At 39.7% G+C, this 18,639-nt stretch overlaps 2 protein-coding genes and 1 long non-coding RNA gene across 7 annotated transcripts; 1 reads left to right on the forward strand and 2 right to left on the reverse strand.

The window, feature by feature from the left end:
• Positions 1-110: 110 nt before the first annotated feature.
• Positions 111-3,603, reverse strand: znf668 (zinc finger protein 668). The gene is made up of 2 exons (XM_052571527.1): positions 3,455-3,603; positions 111-2,478 (listed from the first exon to the last, which is right to left on the reverse strand). Exon 2 carries the CDS (start codon positions 2,466-2,468, stop codon positions 525-527), a length of 1,944 nt encoding a protein of 647 aa, XP_052427487.1. The 5' UTR covers positions 2,469-2,478; positions 3,455-3,603; the 3' UTR covers positions 111-524.
• Positions 3,481-12,309, forward strand: znf646 (zinc finger protein 646). Of its 5 annotated transcripts, none has more exons than XM_052571521.1 (5): positions 4,311-4,472; positions 5,673-8,551; positions 8,697-9,052; positions 9,302-9,791; positions 9,879-12,309. In XM_052571521.1, exons 2-5 carry the CDS (start codon positions 5,886-5,888, stop codon positions 10,777-10,779), a joined length of 4,413 nt encoding a protein of 1,470 aa, XP_052427481.1. In that variant the 5' UTR covers positions 4,311-4,472; positions 5,673-5,885; the 3' UTR covers positions 10,780-12,309. The 5 variants fall into 5 exon arrangements, with proteins under 5 accessions (XP_052427482.1, XP_052427483.1, XP_052427481.1 ...); XM_052571520.1 differs by adding an exon at positions 4,738-4,964 and having other exon boundaries at positions 4,319-4,472; positions 8,697-9,791; XM_052571522.1 differs by lacking the exon at positions 4,311-4,472 and adding an exon at positions 3,481-3,624 and having other exon boundaries at positions 8,697-9,791.
• Positions 12,310-12,527: 218 nt separating this feature from the next.
• On the reverse strand, positions 12,528-17,647 carry LOC127969515 (uncharacterized). The gene is made up of 5 exons (XR_008156284.1): positions 17,440-17,647; positions 15,133-15,237; positions 14,157-14,294; positions 14,009-14,061; positions 12,528-13,917 (listed from the first exon to the last, which is right to left on the reverse strand). It is a non-coding gene; the product is annotated as an uncharacterized LOC127969515 (long non-coding RNA).
• Between the last annotated feature and the right edge of the window lie 992 nt (positions 17,648-18,639).

Here is an 18,639-nt window from a genome sequence, read left to right on the forward strand (position 1 = left end):
ATTAAACATTTTTAAGATCATAGAAAACACACCTTAACTCAAATGTGTCCAAAATTGTGACTGGCATTATAAATGAGACCTTTTTCAAATCACAAATGTTGCACTACACCAAACAGTCAAAAATCCATGAAGTACAGTTTTGCTTTAGGACATATAAAGAAGAACAAGAGGCAATATTGTTTAGCTGTACAGCATAAAAGCATTATATTGTGTACAAAAAGTAATTACTGTACTATTTACCACCACATACACCAGCCTGTTGCCTTAAAAAAAAAAAACAACACTCAAATAATAACTGTTTAAACATCAGACAAATAAAATACAGTATAAACTTGTATAGTATTTTGATGGAGAAAAAAATATTTAAATAAGTAAGGTCTTGTAATTAAAATCAGAATTCAAATATTACACTGATTTCATATGTATTAACACATTATTTAATATAATATTAAATATTAGATTTTATTGATTTTAAGGCTTTTTGCAAGATTCTTTTAAAGAAACTGATACAGTAAACAATAAGCTCAGAGCCCCTCTTCCTTGTCTATATACACATGGGCTGGCATTGTCTGAAATCCCGACACCGGCACAGTCACTGGAACAGTCAGAGAAATAGTATTGGGCTCAGATCCCGAAGGTGACCCAGCACTTGGTGGGGATGGCAGGGGTTGACTGTGCACTATGTCTGTCTGCAGCAGGGAGGATGAGGACTCAGTGTCGCGGTGGGTGCTTACGTGTTTGCGAAGGTAGGCGGCAAAAAGAAAAGCCTTTCCACAAACAGCACAGCAATGTGGCCGACTGGCCGAGTGAATGCGCTGGTGTTTACGAAGCCCAGCTTTATTCAGGAAACCCTTACCGCACTGGTCACAAACGTGAGGTCGTGGCTTGGGGTGCAGTTTCTCGTGTGCCTGCATATCAGCCAGCTGAACAAACTCTGTCTGACAGGTCACACAAACATATGGGCTAATAGGTAAAGCCGAAACTGTAGAATCAGACGGGGGAGAGATAGTGTGTAGGCTGGAATGGGCCTGCACTTCCTCCCATGTTCCAAATATCATATCACAGTGAGAGCAGGAGAACTGGGGCAGGGTGGTGGGAAACATCGGAGTTGTTTCAGGAGCGGCCTGGACCTGTAACGGCCTCTCAGACAAGTGTGTCCTCTCATGCTTGCGCAAACTGGATGACACAACAAACGACTTGAAGCACAGCTGGCATTTGTAAGGACGCTCCCCTGAATGCACCCTTCTGTGCTTGTTCAGACTAGAGCGCTCCGTAAAGGTCTTGCAACATTCCGAGCAAGAAAAAGGCCGCAGGCCAGAGTGAACCAACATGTGTCGTCGCAGATCCCAAGAAGCGACGAAGGCTTTATCGCAGTGTTGGCATTTGTAGGGCCGCTGACCAGAGTGCACACGCTGATGCACAGCAAGGTCCGCAGGTTGCCGAAACCTCTTAGTGCACTTGTCACAAGGGTATGGCTTGAATCCTTGATGCGCCCGCTGATGTCGGCGGAAGCTAGAGGGATCGGAGAACATCTTTCCACACTGTGGACACAAGAAGGGTTTTTCACCCGAGTGGGTACGAAGATGGGACTGGTACGAGGACAGCTGAGTAAAACCTTTGCTGCACTGTTCACACTGATACGGCTTGCTCTTGGAGTGGATTCGCAAGTGGCACGCCAAAGAGGATGACCGAGAGAAGGCTTTGCCACAGTCCGAGCACAGGTAAGGCTTCTCGCCCGTGTGCGAACGCTCATGGTTCTTCAAGTCCTTCAGCTCCGTGTACGTTTTGCCACACTGGCTGCAAGAATACGGCCGGTGGCCTTGGTGATTGCGCCGATGCTTGCGGTACACCGAAGGGTCGGCGAAACTCTTCCCACACTCGGAACAAAAGTAAGGCTTCTCCCCTGTGTGTGATCGTTGGTGCACTTTGAGTTTGGATAGTGTGGGATAACTCTTAGAGCAATTAGGGCAAAAGTGTGGCCTTTCGCCACTGTGCTGTGTCATGTGGATACGCAGGCAAATGGCCTGCATAAATGCCTTGCCACAATCAAAACAAACAAACGGTTTTTCTCCTGTGTGTGAACGGCTGTGGTTGCGTAACTCCGTTGGAGTCTTGTAAGCCTTATGGCAGTGTGGGCACTGGAACGGACGCTGAGCAGAATGGGAACGCTGATGCTTGGAAAACTGGGCCTGGCTGGAGAACGTCTTTGTGCACTTGCCGCAGGTGTACTGCTGTTTGTCTTTACCATGTACTGACAGCTTGTGGCTTTGTAGAGCTGAAGGGCTGGTAAAGACCTCCTGACAGGTCGAACATTTAAAAGTGTGCAAAGTTTTTGTCGGTCTCCCTTTGCCTCTTCTTCTCGTAGGTTTCTCTGATGAGTTGTCTAGTTCTTTGTTGGGCTCTGTGTCAGAAGGCAGTGGTGTATACTGCTCTGTGGTTGGTGGGCTTCCTGGTTGGGGTGAAGCCATCCTGATGATGCTAGAGAGAACAACAAAATACACAATGCGTGCCTTGAATTTGTGTTATAATTTAATTTAGAGTTCATTTCTTTATTTTGTTTACTTTACCTAAATTTGACCGATTCATTTATACTTTAATTCACTGTCACTTATATCATTTGCTGTTAAAAGTTACTCTTTGTTCCAACTTACAACTTAATTTTTTTTAGGAAAGACATATTAAATAAATACTACATTTCTTGTTAATTTTCTTTTAAAAATGCATTTTCTCTGTCATTTATAGTTTATCTTATGACAATGAAGGCAATTTAAATGGTTAGTTAGTTCACAGTTTCTAGGAACATTCCAGTTGTGTTGTGGTCTATGCAGGGTCAGAAAGCTCTCAGACTTCATCAAAAATATCCTAATTTGTGTTCTGTAGATGAACAAAGGTCTTACTTGTTTGGAACAACGTGAAGGTAGTAACTGATGACAGACTTTGCATCCTATACTTAGTATTAAGTATAGGGTGTAACGTACGTAAATAAAACTAGTATGTAATATTTGGCAGAAACCACGGTGGACATCAGGTTAGAAATTTACATATGCTGGGATGGTGCACGCAGAACAACATGGCCGGCATTAGGACCTCAGGGACAATTAGGAAAGGCGCTCTCGTTCTCAAAGGAATTTGGCATCTGAGCTACTTGTGTACAAAACTGAATTGCATTTCGATGTTAACAGAAAATTAACATAACGACCATGACCAAATAGAAGCAATGCGAATACAATACCATTGTAATAAAATGAGCTAATGAACATGTCTTTACAGCATACAACTGCTCTTTTAACTTACACCACAACACAAAATGGCTGGCTTTAGGACCGCTAGACATGCATCACACAATTTGCAGTCGGACGCTTTGTCACTTTTAATTATAATCACTGCGTAATAAAAAAGGTATCGTTTTTTTATCCCTTTAGTATGATTACAAAATGTGATGTACGTTACGTACCTTTTGTGGTCTCCAGAGAGACGTGTGTCTTTGACAATGAATTGTAAATCGCTCAATCTCAGGAAAAGATCGGCGGCTTTAGGACCACGACGACATTATCCGCTGAACGCAGAGATGTGAGCCTTCATGACTTCCTCACTCACCGCCTGGGGAAAGTCTACAAAAATTAGGTGAATTTCTCTTAAATTAAAACGCACTCATGCCTCTGCTATTTTGGTGTTCTTGTTACTGTTTTTCTATGGACTACAGTGTATGGTGAGTGGGATAATGGGGTGAGAAGAGAGTCAGTGGGAGGGGAAATCATGTATGCTCACTTCAATGGATGTGCAGTTGTGCATATAAAGCTACAAAACAAAACATAAAAAATATTGTTCGGTTAACTGGGATTCTATTAACTGTATTGCAATTTATTTATTTTAGTTTAAAAATACCGTAGAATTGTGTATTTTTAATAATACAAGCTGTTTTTAACATCAGTGACAACATTAAATAATGAAACGAACCAACAAAAATGGTGCTTCGAAAATATAATATAGGTTAATGGTGGATCATGTTGAATTTCTAGAAGTTCTCTGTATAACATTTAATTATATACATATAATGTAAGAATGCCAGTTGCTGTGTTTGCACACGTTTGTGGTTATATATAACAAAAATAAAACATTCATTGTCACTAGTGAGCGAACGTTTTGGGAAAAGCGGGTTCTAAACTTAATGTAGTTCACTGCTATTAAATTATTCCAATGTGAACTGGCGTAGAGAGTAGAAATGATATCAAGACAGTTATAATAAGTGTTCGCATGAACCTTTATTGTTAAAGGAAACACCGTACGGACGTTTTTCGCTGTTGCACATTTCCTGTTTCCTAGCAACAAGAGCAGGAAGTGAGTCGAGTGGGATGGGGGAAAAGACAATTGGTAGAAAGGGGGGCGAACACGCCCGTCCTGAAACTAAAATAAAGTGAACGGAGTGCCAACATTACATGCACCAACATCGCAATAGGAGACTGCAATATTCAGTATGTATATTCCTATCGTCTTTTTACCGTATCAGTGGGTTATTTTTAGCCGTAGTTTCTAGCCGCCAAATGCTAACTAGCTCGCGCAACGGGATGGGATGCTACTGCCTCTCCCAGATAAATATTTTATCGTTCAACTCAAGGGCAGTTTGTCTACTATATTAATTTAGACAACGATTATAAGACTATTAAACCTATCATAATTGTACCTGTGTTGCTAGCTGTAAGGCTAATGTAACTCCGCAAGTGTTTACTGTGTCAACAGAGCTCCATTGTGTGAGGCAATCTGTCTCCTAACTGCTGGAGTTGATCCTTCAAGCCGTCCGCTCATCTGTATAAATTCTACCTAAAAAAATCCATTAGGTATCCGTCAGTGATGCTGTCAGATCCAGACAGATAAACTGTATCAGCGTGATTTTGTTGGATAGTGTTTTAGAATAAGATATAAAGAAGAATAAAGACTTTAGCTGACTAAAGGCTTCATGATTGATGGTAAATAACTTCTTAATGGATGTTAAAAACCCTGCATGTACTTTGGTTTTGTATATATATAACGTGCAAGTTGGTTTATTCATTGCTAGTATAAAAAAAGTGTTTTTTTGTTGTTTTGTGTGTGTATGTTTAATGAACACTTTTTAATGAGAACATATAAAAAGATTTTATAAAAGGGACAGTTTACCCAGAAAAGTCACTGTTTATCCAATGCAATCAATCTTATTTTGTCCCAAGTTCTTTTTCTGTTTTAATTAATTTTGAAATAATTTAATACATTTATAATTGATTAATTTGGTAACAATAGTAGAGACCTTTGACCTTTTAGAGGAATCGGTTTACCTTATCCCAAATTCCTATTTACTCACCCTCATGACATTCCAACCCTTTAAACTGTTAACAGCATTAACAAAGATTTCTGGCAGATTGACAGCTTCAGTCAAATTTTTTTAAATCCATACAATAACAGTGATTTGCATGAATTTCCCTTATAAAACAGTGCGATTTTAATTTTATTTTACAGGAATGTTAGAATACTAGCTTTTATTTAATTACTTATGGGTTATGTAAACTCTGAGCTTTTTGTCAAGACTTAGTCACATTAGAAAGCAATGGTAATTTTATTTTTTCATCATGATTGGTTTTCTTGTTATGCAACTGTCCTGTGTGAACTTAATAAGTAATAATGTATGGGTTTTCCTGTTACAGATTTCATCTAGTGCCAGCGCTTGCAGCATCATCTCAGTGACATTTTTTCCAATGGAATGGAACAGACTGTATTCTCAGTTAATTTTTTGAATGTTGCCTTTACACCTCTTCAAACAAGGCAATTTTATAATAGCAGGGACAGGTTTGTCCCTCACAGTCATTCAAACTGGCTCTTGTTGATGTTTCTTATGATTATACTATACCATTATAGCTATGCAAGAGCCAGGCCGGACCAAAGGCTTTTCGTGTAGACATTGTGGTGTAGTATGTGCAAGCATGCCTAGTCTTTTGGAGCATACACAAACTTTTCATCAGTCTGAAGAGGAAAGGAAGTTCAAATGTGATGAATGTGGACGAGGCTACAGACATGCTGGGAGCTTGGCTAACCACAGAAAAACACATGAGGTTGGCTCTTTTCAGTGTCATATATGCTCCAGGAAGCTCTCTAATGCACTGGCTCTCAAAAGCCACCTGCGCATCCACACATCTAGAAAGAAATATTCTTGCACAGAATGCGGAAAGGCTTTTCGCCTTGCAACACAGCTGGTCACCCATCAAAAGGTCCATCGCAATAAAGAGTCTCAAATCAGGACAAAGGATTCTGCAAATAGTCTTATCGAAAGTGATTATAAAGATGATGAGCTGCTGCATCTAGACGAGATGGAATTTGACATGATACCAGATTTGCAGTCAGACATGAAGCTAAATATTGCTCCAATGAACAGCCTTAGTAATGGCGCCGTGTCGGAACACATTTCAAACACCACCACAGAAAGTGACATGGCAGCTGAAGATGATGCTGGAGACAGGCCTTTCAAATGTGACTTGTGTGACAAGACATACAGGCATCATGGCAGCCTAATAAATCACAAGAAAACTCATCAGATGGGGTTATTTGAGTGTCCAGTCTGTTTTAAACAGTTCTGTAATCTTGCCGCACTTAATAGTCACCAGCGAATCCACAGTAAAACCCGAGGTCGTCTCAGTGTGCAAACCTCTAAAGCTGCCCTCACAGAGTGCAAGCAAGAACTTGAACCTCATGTAATGCCACAGAATGGTGATGATAATATACATTTTTGTCACCTTTGTCAGGTTGCTTTTGCTAATGATGATGAGTTTCAAAATCACATTCTGTTGCATAACTCCTCCTCCGTGTCATTTGAGCTCCCTACTAACTTGTCAGAGGAGCATGATTTTTCTTACAGTGATAGTGTTACTCATTCCCCAGAATCTAATCCATATCCCCCTTCTAGTGACACTCCACCATTGCCACCGTTACTTGATAAAGCAATTGAATATTCCCATGCAAATGGGCCATTAGAAAATGGTCATATTTATCTACCCAACACTTTAGATGAAAATCCATTGACTCTACATGCTCAGGGACAGCCAATGGCCCTACAATCAGAAAACCTCAACCCTGATTATTCAGCACAGGGTACTGATAACATCAAAGTAGAAGATGTTGACAATTCTGATCGCAGATTTAAGTGCCACATTTGTGGCAAAAGCTACAGGCATGCAGGCAGTCTTATAAATCACAAACGGTCCCATCAAACTGGGATCTTTCAATGTTCCATCTGCCGCAAGAACTACCCACATTTGGCGGCTCTGCGAAGCCACCTTCGCATTCATAAGGGAAGGCCTGCATCTTTGCCTACTAGTTCTGAGGGTGACTGGCTTTCCTCAGAGCCCTTGACACACGAGAACCAGCAGAACTGTTTTCCATCACATGAGGAAGATGTTAGTGGAATATTAGGCCTTCCTCACGACCTGGTAGACTCTGTGCAGCATAAATCCGACGAGGAGCATGTGAATGAGATGAATGCTACTGAATTTCATGAGCAGTTTGACGATTCCTTCTCAGATGAGCACCTACCTCAAGAGGAACTCCTCATGGAAAGGCACATGTGTGCTGACTGTGGAAAAACATTTACTGATATTGCAGGAATCAAGTCACACATTTGTCCCCTCCTGAATCAGCAGTATCAGACCATGATGAATGGCTCACCTGGACACATGGACTTTCACAACACAAAGCATCACCATTTCTTAGGAGAGTCAGGCGAAGATGTTGGTTTTGAGGGACACAACGCTAGTGCAGCAGAGGCCTATTTTAGACAGCAGACCTTTCATGACAACATTCATGGTGAGATGAGTGACAGTGAAGCTAAAGCTGAATGTGAAGACAATGAAGAAGAGGATGATGGAGAGATGTATCAGTGCTCAGTGTGTGGGAATCACTATACTAGCATGCGTGCACTGCGAAGCCATCTCAGAGGACATACTCAAATTCATGGTTCAACTTCAGCATGTAGCCCACCATCGTTGTCTTGTCTAGAGGTTAAGAAAGATGAACAGAGTGAAAATCAGCAGGGTGACTGCAGTCTGATTATCTGCAGCACTTGTGGAGAGAGCTTTACAAAGAAACAAGACCTACAAGCCCACCAGCTCTTGCATAGCAATATAGAAGGTAATCCACAAGAACAATTTGTAACCAACCACCAGAATGAGCTCAAACCAAAAGTGGAAATGGAAAGTATTATTTGCGGAAAATGTGGCGTAAGCTGCAATGATATTTATCACCTCAATAACCACAACTGCACAGGACAACAAGATGGACAAGTGGAGGAAAAATGTGGGGAGAATCCGCTTCTTAAAAGTACTTTTCTACGAGAACATTTGCAGGAGAGTCCACATGATGGAGAGCGCCAGTACAAGTGTGACCAATGTGGTCGTTCGTACAGACATGCTGGATCATTACTCAATCATAAGAAGTCTCACAAAACTGGAGTGTTTCGCTGCTTTGTTTGCCAAAAGCGTTTTTATAATTTGCTGGCTCTCAAGAATCACCAGAGGACACACTTTGATGTTAAAAAGTAAGTATTTCAAAAAAAAAAAATCTATAAATTGAACCTCAGAATTGGATTGCTTTGAAAAAAGTTATTGTTTAGGTCATACTTCAACTATATTGTTCTACAGCCAAGTTCTTTTTTTAATGTGATCTTTTTCTTTTTCTACCAGGCATAGATGCACAGAATGTGGGAAAGCATTCAAAATCTATAAACAACTGTTGAACCACCAGAGGGTACATCAAGAAAACAAGGCTAAGATTGAAGAGCTCAACAAACAAATTCAGACACTCATGCAGATGAGTGGGAATGCTTCAGGGAGTGGAATGCAGGCACTTAATTCAAGCAGAAAGAGAATGAGCAGACGCCACAAGCAACGGCAGACCTCTAACAGTGATCACTCTAACCAAGAAATAGAGGGCCAGATGGGAGATCCCAGAGACCCTCGCCCTTTTGTCTGTGATCAGTGTGGGCGAAGCTATCGACATGCAGGAAGCTTGGTCAACCACAAACACTCACACAAGACAGGTGAATATTACTGCTCGTTGTGCAACAACACTTACTCCAACCAGCTAGTAATGAAGAACCATTTGCGAATACACTTTGCCGTCAAAAGACACTGCTGCCAAGACTGTGGAAAGGCCTTTAGGGGAAACAAACAGTTACTCAACCACACGTGTTTGACCAATAAAAGAAATTCAGCAGCAAGACGAAAGGTCAGGGGCCGCAAACGAGAAAATAATTTGACTTGCAAGAAATGCCGTCTTGTATTTCCAGATACTGAACTACTTGAAGGACACACCTGTAGCAGAGAGACTGCCCTTGATTCTGTCCCCCAAGGAGATGTGGATAGTGACAACTCTGGTGCGGACCTAGAAAAAGAAGAACGACCATTCAAGTGCAACATTTGTAGTCGCAGTTACCGTCACGCTGGTAGCTTGTTGAACCATAAGAACACTCACAAAACAGGCCACTTCACCTGCACCTTTTGTGCCAAGCCCTTTTCCAATCCTATGGCGTTACGTAACCACACACGCATTCACACGCAGAAGAAAAAGTATGTCTGTCCTACGTGTGGTAAAGCTTTCCGTCTCTCCAGTATCCTGTACAATCATCAAAAAATTCATGCACGGGGAGCAACTCATTACAGCTGCCAAACATGTGGCAAAAGATTCCAGGGAAAGTCTGGGCTTAAGAGACATCGCTGTTACCGAAATTGCAATCCAAACTCTACTATAAATCAAGAAGGTTTAGACAAGTGCTATACGTGAGTTTTATTTTTTTTTGTTTTTTTAATGCTATTTGAGCACCTTGCCTTTCCGTCATCTGATGCCAAACTTTTCGTTTGTTACAGGTGTGATCAGTGTGGACGCTCTTATAGACATGCCGGTTCCCTTCTTAACCACAAGAAGACTCATTCCACTGACCTCCTCCACTGCACTCTCTGCCTAAAAACATTCACTGACCCTCTGGATTTAGAGAGCCATTCTCAAATGGCTCGGCACTGCTGCCCAGATTGCGGGAAAACCTTCTGTGAGTTTGCACACCTGCAGAGCCACATGGAGGTCCATAGTAAGGGACTCCCCTATTACTGCAACATATGTCAACAGAATTTCCCAAACCTGGTTAGTTTTCAGCAGCACCAGGAGCTCCATGGTGGCTTGCAGGGGCAGTCACACCATGAGGAAGGTATGCAGATGCAGCAGGATTTAGGCTGGGACTCGGCACTAGACCAGCAGGTAGGAATTCAGAGCCTTCCTAAGATCGATTCAGCCTTTAGCCGAGTGAACGGATTCCCTGAGCCACAAGACCAGCAGGAAAGTAGCGAGGGATATGGTAGGGAAGAGAAAACTCATGTGTGCGAGCACTGTGGGCGCACTTACCGCCATGCTGGTTCACTGCTCAACCATAAGAACAGCCACAAGACCGGCTCCTTCTTTTGCTCAGTCTGCCAAAAGGAGTTCACCAATCTCATGGCGCTGAAGAATCACCGTCGCATTCACACAGAACCCAAACGCTATCAGTGCCTGGAGTGTGGCAAGGCCTTCCGGGTCTCCACCCAGCTAATCTGCCACAGGCGCATCCACACCAAAGAGAAGCCTTTCTCCTGCCTCCTTTGCGACAAGCATTTTTCTAGCAAGTCCAACCTTCGGCACCATCAGAAGATGCATCAGAATACCCAACAGACTTATGAGTCGTCCTTCAACATGGATGATAATGCATTCATGGGACTGGGTGTGGACCCTTTCCTCTAAGGCCACACTCCAGTCTTGCCGCTTCAAGGGAAGATTTCAAAACAATGTTCTATTACAAGCCTCTTTCTCCACCCAAGGCCCAATGCCAATAATCGTACAACATCAGGTTTTCGGCTGTACTTGTCCAGATGGTGTCGCACACAGATGCTAATCTTGGCAAGACTTGCCTCCTTTACTGTTGTGTTTTCAAATGTTCTTTAATGGACACTTAAGACTGGCATTGATAAGATACTACCTCTGGTAGGGACAGTAATACTGTAGACATTTTAGAATAAGTGACAGTGCCTGTCAAAACCATTTTAGGTTATTTTATTTTAGTTCATTTGTTTTGTGTCCCACACAGTGCACAAATTGTTTGGTACTATGATAGGTCTCAGACTGAGAGCTTGGATGAGTATTTTCTGACTCTTACCTAGTGCTGCCTTCAAGAGCCTGACCGATTATTTGGCGTAATCGGAGGGGGAACAAAACAAGTTGTTATGGTCTTTTTTTGAAAGGTATTATGGGAATAAAAGGATACATGCTATCCTTCTCATTATGTTTGTATTAAGTGCTTCCATATTTTCAGGTTATTGTACTGCTCATGGTAGATGTGCTGTAATCATAGTCTCATTAAGACCATAATGGATGACACTGGTAAGTCTGTTAAACAGCAACCTTCACTAAGGCCTGTCTCGTAGAAAATCTCAAAGATATTTATTTATTTAAATGGAACTATTTATACCTTACATTAATATTTGAAATGTAAGCATATTTCTTGTCTTTAATACTGTTAAATGTGGTACACATTATGCATGGTATTAAATGTGATAAATGCTAGGTCGATTATGTAGGATTTCTAGATAATGGTTGTAAACACTTAAGAAATACCTCTTTAAAAGCATTCACAACAGTGTATTTGAAAGTACAGCAGAAGTATTTCAGTTTTCTCAGCGCATACTTTTCTAGTAAATGTTTTATGAAGTGGAAGAACATTCAAGATTTTGGAGCAGAAAAAATTAATGGACCCAAAAAAAAAAAAAAAGAAATCATGATCGGTCGGGCTCTATTAGGGCAGGAATTCACAGACTAAACTCTTTTCACTTTTTTTTTTTTTTTTAAATGCTCAGGTCTCACAATTTACTAGACGCAATGTTAGAAAATACATTTAGCTTGATGCTTCTTGCATCAATGCTTCTGTGTTTGTCTTTGATGCCAGATTGAATTTCAACGTGCCATTTCATATGACCACCCCACTTGGATTAAATTATTTGTAAAATGGTTTCCTTTTAAGCCTATAGATCAGTGCTTACTGATTATTTAAGAGTAGAATTTGCAAACTTTCATGTATTAATGGATTCATTGCATTTGAGAAAACTTAAACTGACAACTGAGAATCAGTTGCATATATCTTAAATACAAAATATTTATTTTTGTTCACATGATCAATGTTTCTCTTTCTCAAGTAGCGACCTTAATAAGCAGATGATGTTTATTTGTAGGTGTTGATGCCCTCACTTTCTTGAACTGAATAAAACCAATATAGCAGTTTGTTCTGGCTTTTTCTTTGAGCGTTCCTTTATCTTTATCTTTGTTTTAACACTTGAATTCTTTGCAGTTGCAGTGCATTACATGAGTATTTTAGAATATGCAAATGAGAAATAAGTCAGTGGGTTTATCATACTGCTGTCACATTGTGTCTTAAAACTGTGATGACTGCAAATTAGACACTTAAAAAAACACATTAAGGAATCAAAAATAAAACAATATACAGTACATTAGTTTTCTCTTTATTGTATTGAAATGCATAGTTTCCTCTGCAGTCTGTGGAGTAATTGTTTATGAGTAAAGGCAGAAATACACAACCAACTTTACTCGAGACTGTGACAGCGCTGTGCATGCTTCACAGGTTAATGTTCATCAAGATTCTGGACTAGCTTCTTGATGTTTCTAGATTTCTGACAAACATGGCAGTGATTCACAATGAGGTACATACAGTATTCTCAGGAACTGGGGTATAAAATGTGCTTGGTTTTCTTGAAAACAATGCATCAAATTCTAAAAATATAATTTCTTATATCTTTTGATTCTGGGTTGTGCTCTTCACAGGTTTTCACAGGTAACCTCTTGCTAAACATGCTTTAAGTCATTCAAACAAGTTACTTACTCCTTAGCATCTGCTGTATATAAATATATACATTCCCTAATGCCCATAGCTGGCTACACACACCTAAAACTGTTGGGTTTTATCCTTTGAAAACATTTTAGTAAGCTGAAATGATAAAACATGAGAGATTAAATGTATTGCAATACATGTATGTAAATATCACTCTAAACTATCTAATCTCTTATGCGTATAAAGGCAGCAAAACTAAGATGGAATCTGACACCTGCGACTCTTTCTCAGAGTTTGTTAACGTAAGCTGGCGACTCTGGTCTTCAGGAAATTGGCTTCTGTTGCTTCGCTGATTTTCAGTGTCTCCAGAATGTTCATCAATGCCATAGACAGGCTGCTGAGCCAGTCAGTGTCAGAACATTGTTATACAAAGGGCTACATCTATACAGTGCGTAATATTCCAACACTATAAAAATAGATAATTAAACTATACAAACAATGATAACAAGTACATTCAAATGGCTGTGCCATACTAAATCAGTTTAGGGAGGCATATTTGTGTAAAAAAGTCGATCTCTAAGTCTACTATATTAAAACAGTTTGTGGTTATTTGTTTATCGTTTTCAAAAATCTAACAAGGAATATTCAAGTGGGAATGCATCTACAATGCACTCTTAAGTGCAACATGAATGGCCTCAAATCTCTGCAAAAACAGTGTAACAAGACCTCTCACTAAAGCATTTTAAGGGTTCCAAAAAAAGGAATATATAATATATGCTATCATGCTGTCCATAGGATGTCACTTAGCACCAAGGCTTGGAAACCTATTCTGCACAGTGAGTGATAAGGAAGGTCTCAGTGCAGCTTTTGTGCATAACCATATGCTATGCATGACATAGCCTACTAATGTCATAAATTAGACAAATCAGATGCTACTCATAGAACACTCTGTGGTTGAGGTACCAGCCAGCGTTTACCAACTGGAGCATTAATTCACTGGAGTAACAGTCCATTTTCATTTCTGTCAGCTTGAGTTCCATGAGCTGCAAACATTTAAAAGATTGCATATGAACAAAACTAATCCTTAACGCATTTCGAAGCATCTTAAGAAGTGCTGTATTTTTCAACTCTTACCTTATGGAGATCCTATACTTGATAAAGGGGTCCTGTTGTCTCTTCAATCGGTTCTGAATTATGGACAGAAAAAGTTGAGTTAGTTTTGAGCCCTGCACTGAAGGAGAATGTTTGTTGTTAAAAATGTGCTGTAATGTTAATTCCTTACCCCGTAAAGTCCTCTTGGACCTGAATTGATGTACTAGAATGCCTATGAGCAAGGCTCCGCAAACAACCACGGCTGCCAGGACAGATAAACTGGTAATTGCTGCCACCCTCCAGGAATCCGAAGGCTCTATGGGTGGGCCTTAAAGACACAGGACAATGTTACTGGAAGACCTCCAGCTTGACTGATCATACAGAAAGAATCTGGCCACTTCTTCTCTGCACGTAAGCTTTGACCTACTGCAAAGGAATCCACTTGCAATGCATTCCCCTGAGTGTTTAACCTTATTCATTTTGGGAATATCGGACCATTTAAATCACTTGGATCTTTGTATCTTGTTCAAAGTAACTTTAATTTATCTCATTTATTTAATATAACAATTTGTCAGTAGCGAAATTCCCAATTTTTTTTTTAAATAGTAGAAATAAGGAAATTTTAATGCGACCCTGCTTCCACCACGAAACTATATAAATAAAAGATGTTTGCAACTTTTTATCTCGCAATTCTGAGATTAGATCTCAGAATTTGTAAATTGTTTCTCGCAGTTCTGAGTTTATATCTCACAATTCAGACTTTGTTTCTTGTTTACAAAAAGTGAGAAAAAATTTGCAATTACTTTTCATTCTATGGTGGAAACAGGCTTCCATAAACCAATGATAATGATTAGGCCTATTTACCTCCCCAGTCGCTACTGCAACTTGAAAAAAAGAAAGAAAAAAAAGACAAAGCTGTAAATGGGTTGCCCTTTCAAAATATGTATATCCTACTGCAGGTAGGCTAATAATATGTACTTTTAAAGTATGCCAACTAATGTGTACCTTATGGTAGCTAAGTAAACCTACTAATAGGGGCAAATAAAGTACAAAGATGTAGGCTACCTTTAGTTTTTGTACCTTTTCTTTTTCTTTGAATGTTCATTAATGAGCCATTACTACTATTCAGACCAATTATAATGTTAATTTTGATTGAATATACTCACATGTGTCACATGATGGAGTTTTCGGGTACTGTTTGCATATTTGACAAGGTACACATTGTGCAACATCTCCATTCCAGAATTCGGATTTCAAACAACGGGCTGAACCTGACAAAATTGAACAAAGAAGCAAACACAATAAGGTGTCAAATAGCGGTTGCAGATTACAGCGAAACTGACAAAAACAACATCTCTGCACACATTTCCTGATAACTCTGAGTGGGTTAGAGGTTTTGCACATGGGTAAAATTTGATGTTTTACTACTGAAAAAGAAGATCCAAGAGCTTTCTTTGCTCTGCCTCTTTTTCATGTGAAATGAGATGGGAAATTCCGTTGCAGTGATGTGGTGGTTCACTCGCGGGGAAACGATATTACTCATGCTCTGTGTGCGTAAGCAAGTCTAAGCTCACAGCCAGACTATGATGCGACCCCTGAGTTCATGCAAAGTGTCCCATGAGAACTGAGGACATGGAAAAGTGAATATAAGAGAACTAATGGGTTGACGAAAGAGTCATCAGTGAAAGCTGCATGGCTTAAGCTTTCTCTCGCGCACATGCTTGGAATCAGGGGAGGTGCATGAAGGAAAAAGCGGTGAGGCAGGTACCACTGAAAGTCTTTCACATGAACAGCTGCGGTCTACAGATGACAAACATCTGCAAGCTAATATCACCCGCAGTACTATATGACGTGACTTCGAGAACAACGGCAGATTTTCATGAAGACTTGCTTTCTTACAAATGACACTTGACATCCAATCCTTGTGGGTTTCTCTGCATTTATCAGTATCAAATGTTAGCCAGTGCAACTTAATTAAAATGAGTGAAAGTGCATACTGAGAGTCAAATCTTTTCTTGACAAGTAGTGCGATTTAACAGAAAAATGTGCACTGCTCAGATTGACATATAATTTGATATTGATCCTGTATGGAGACTTTCGAGGATGCATTATATAAACTGCATTAAAAAGTACACATAACGTAAAGATCTGCATATCTTTTTTGTCATGTATATTAAAGCACATTTAAAAGCAGTTATCTCTTCAGAAAGTAATAAATCAGACCTCAGTATTCTTATCTGATGGCTGAGGTTGTTTGAATGTGGGCTGCTCAACTAAAGGTTAATCCTGGAACTAGAGATACTGAAATCACAGTCCTGCTCTGTCCCCATGTCACCTTTGTGCAATAGTAAAATATCAAACTCTTACATGTTTTATCATGCACACCCAAGCAAGCCTAAAGATCAGCAAACATCAGCTTGGATTTCAGCCCCTCAGTGTCTGTAGTTCTCAGTTTTTGGAATGCAAGGACCCCTATTGTCTATGTAGCCTAGGGGGTCTTCCTTTTGTACTTCTGCTAAAATGATGAGGTGCATTATTTTACTTTTTTTTTTATGGTAAAACAATTAACTGACAAGGTTTTTTCTTCTTTGATTGATGGTGGAAAAGTTGTTACCAAACATTTTTAAAGAAAAACAGCCTAATATAATCAAATAATAAAAAAGGAAAAAAGTCTGGACTAAACGTGACAGTTTAGTTTGGAAAAGGTAAGACCAAATCTGCTGTAAACTCAGCAGAGAGTCAAGTCTTGAATTTTCTAATTTTTTTTTATTATTTTAACAATTATACATAATATGAAAATGCTTTACAGCCACCATGGACGTTTTTCTAAGGCCCCCCGTAGAGAACCAGTACAGTATATTGATGGTCTAAGCATGTTTTGATGTGCATGATTGAATCCATAAGACTTTAAATCTAATTTCCTCGTTATAAAGTAATTTTGTGACATGACATGAATCAGTTTTCTGTCTGTATTAAATCACTGCTTAACTAAAGCCTCTGGATTTAACAAGGGCATATGGGCACTTTCCAAGACATTGCCTAACACTTTTCCATAGGCAATGCACTTTTGTTCATTCCTGCAAGTGTTTTTACAATTAAACTGTTCCAGCAGTAACATACACATGCCAAAGTAACAAAGGCACTACATGTTCCTCATGGAAAGCCGAAGCCTCTTGTGCTGCACTGTTCTCAGCTGGGCACAATACAACCCCGGGAGCGGGCGGGAGTGAAATAAGAGCATTGGAATGCGGAACCGGTGGGAACTGTAACTGGTAAAGGAAGCTATTACGAATGAGGCAGTTCATCGTCATTAACTCCACTGACTCCACGTTTCTCCATGTTCATAGCAAGAGGACAAATGAGACATAAGGTTGGAACTTTCCTCACCAACACACAAAAACATAACAAACGTCACACATACGCTCTATGTTATAACATGAGGATATTAAGCAAGTAAATGTTAATTTTCTTACTTTTATCCGCGTTTACTCCATGAATAAGCGTGGCGATCAATATAGTAATCCAATAGAGGCAACGCAACATAACACCGGAATCCATTGAACTTAGTATATATTGAAATCCCACAGCGATTTCATAAGATTAAAAGCCACAAATGGGTTTCAAGCATAGCAAAAGCAGCGCATGTGAATGACCCACCCCAAACTTTCAGTCTTGTTTTAATAGCGCCCACACCCACGCGCTGGATTCAACTCCTCTATGAGTCATTTCCTATGTACTGTACTGAGATTCTGTGGCCGTATCTCAAAAGCTTGTGGGCTGTCTAAGTAGACAGCGTTTAGGTCATCCGCGAGACTTACAATAAAAGCTGAGAACCAACATTTCCACCAATAATTCCTCAGCTAACAAAAATATGTTCTAGAACGTTCAATAACATTCCCAATAAGTCATGATAACGTTATTTCTGGATGTTTTATGAACATTCAGTAAAGTCCAGTTCTTAAAGTAATTTTTTTTTTTATCGTGGTTATACGATTTTGTAAACATTATGCGCAATTGTTTAAATGCTCTCTAAACAATGTCCAACTAAAATGCTTTAGAAAAAAAGTTCCATAAACTAAGTATAAATGTTTTTTTTTTTTAGAGTCAGTAAAGATATTTAAACAAACATTCTATTAATGTTAATGGGCGAAATGTTTTTTCGAACTTTCTGTGAACGTTTCCTTTTAGAATAAACAATATCGTATTTAATCGTGACTTTTGGTGGTAACGGTTCTTGAGTTGCGACCATTTCCATTACAATCTTGTACCTGTTCTTTTTTGTGAAACGAAAGCATCTCGCTTCACTCTGGTAATCCCTGCTGGTACTCGATTTTTATGAGCCGCTTCATGTTAGTGAGTCATATAAATAGACCGTTTAAAATGTCATACAGTGCGTCCAGTTGCTGAACTATGATACCGAACAGATTCGTTTTAGTGATTCAAAATCAGAGTAACTGACCAGGGCTGCGTTTCCAAAAACATAATGAGCCTAAATTGATCATAGAACCAATGTCATCAGTAAATCTACGATCAATTCAGGCTTACGATGCTTTCGAGAAACGCAGCCCAGGTCTATTTATGCAAATACATAAATACAATTTCTTCGTGAGTCAAACCAGTTGTGAATAATTCGGTGTTGTTACTGAATTAATCTGAATGAATAGCCTGCATGT

Source organism: Carassius gibelio, chromosome B12, assembly GCF_023724105.1.
Source record: "Carassius gibelio isolate Cgi1373 ecotype wild population from Czech Republic chromosome B12, carGib1.2-hapl.c, whole genome shotgun sequence".
NCBI classification, from domain to species: Eukaryota; Metazoa; Chordata; class Actinopteri; order Cypriniformes; family Cyprinidae; genus Carassius; species Carassius gibelio.

Coding starts and splice junctions, on each gene's coding strand:
- znf668 (XM_052571527.1), bottom strand. CDS start 2,468: ATGGCTTCACCCCAACCAGGAAGCCCACCAACCACAGAGCAGTATACA.
- znf646 (XM_052571522.1), top strand. CDS start 5,886: ATGCAAGAGCCAGGCCGGACCAAAGGCTTTTCGTGTAGACATTGTGGT. Junction 8,552..8,696: donor ACACACTTTGATGTTAAAAA/GTAAGTATTTCA, acceptor TTTTTCTACCAG/GCATAGATGCACAGAATGTG. Junction 9,792..9,878: donor GGTTTAGACAAGTGCTATAC/GTGAGTTTTATT, acceptor CGTTTGTTACAG/GTGTGATCAGTGTGGACGCT.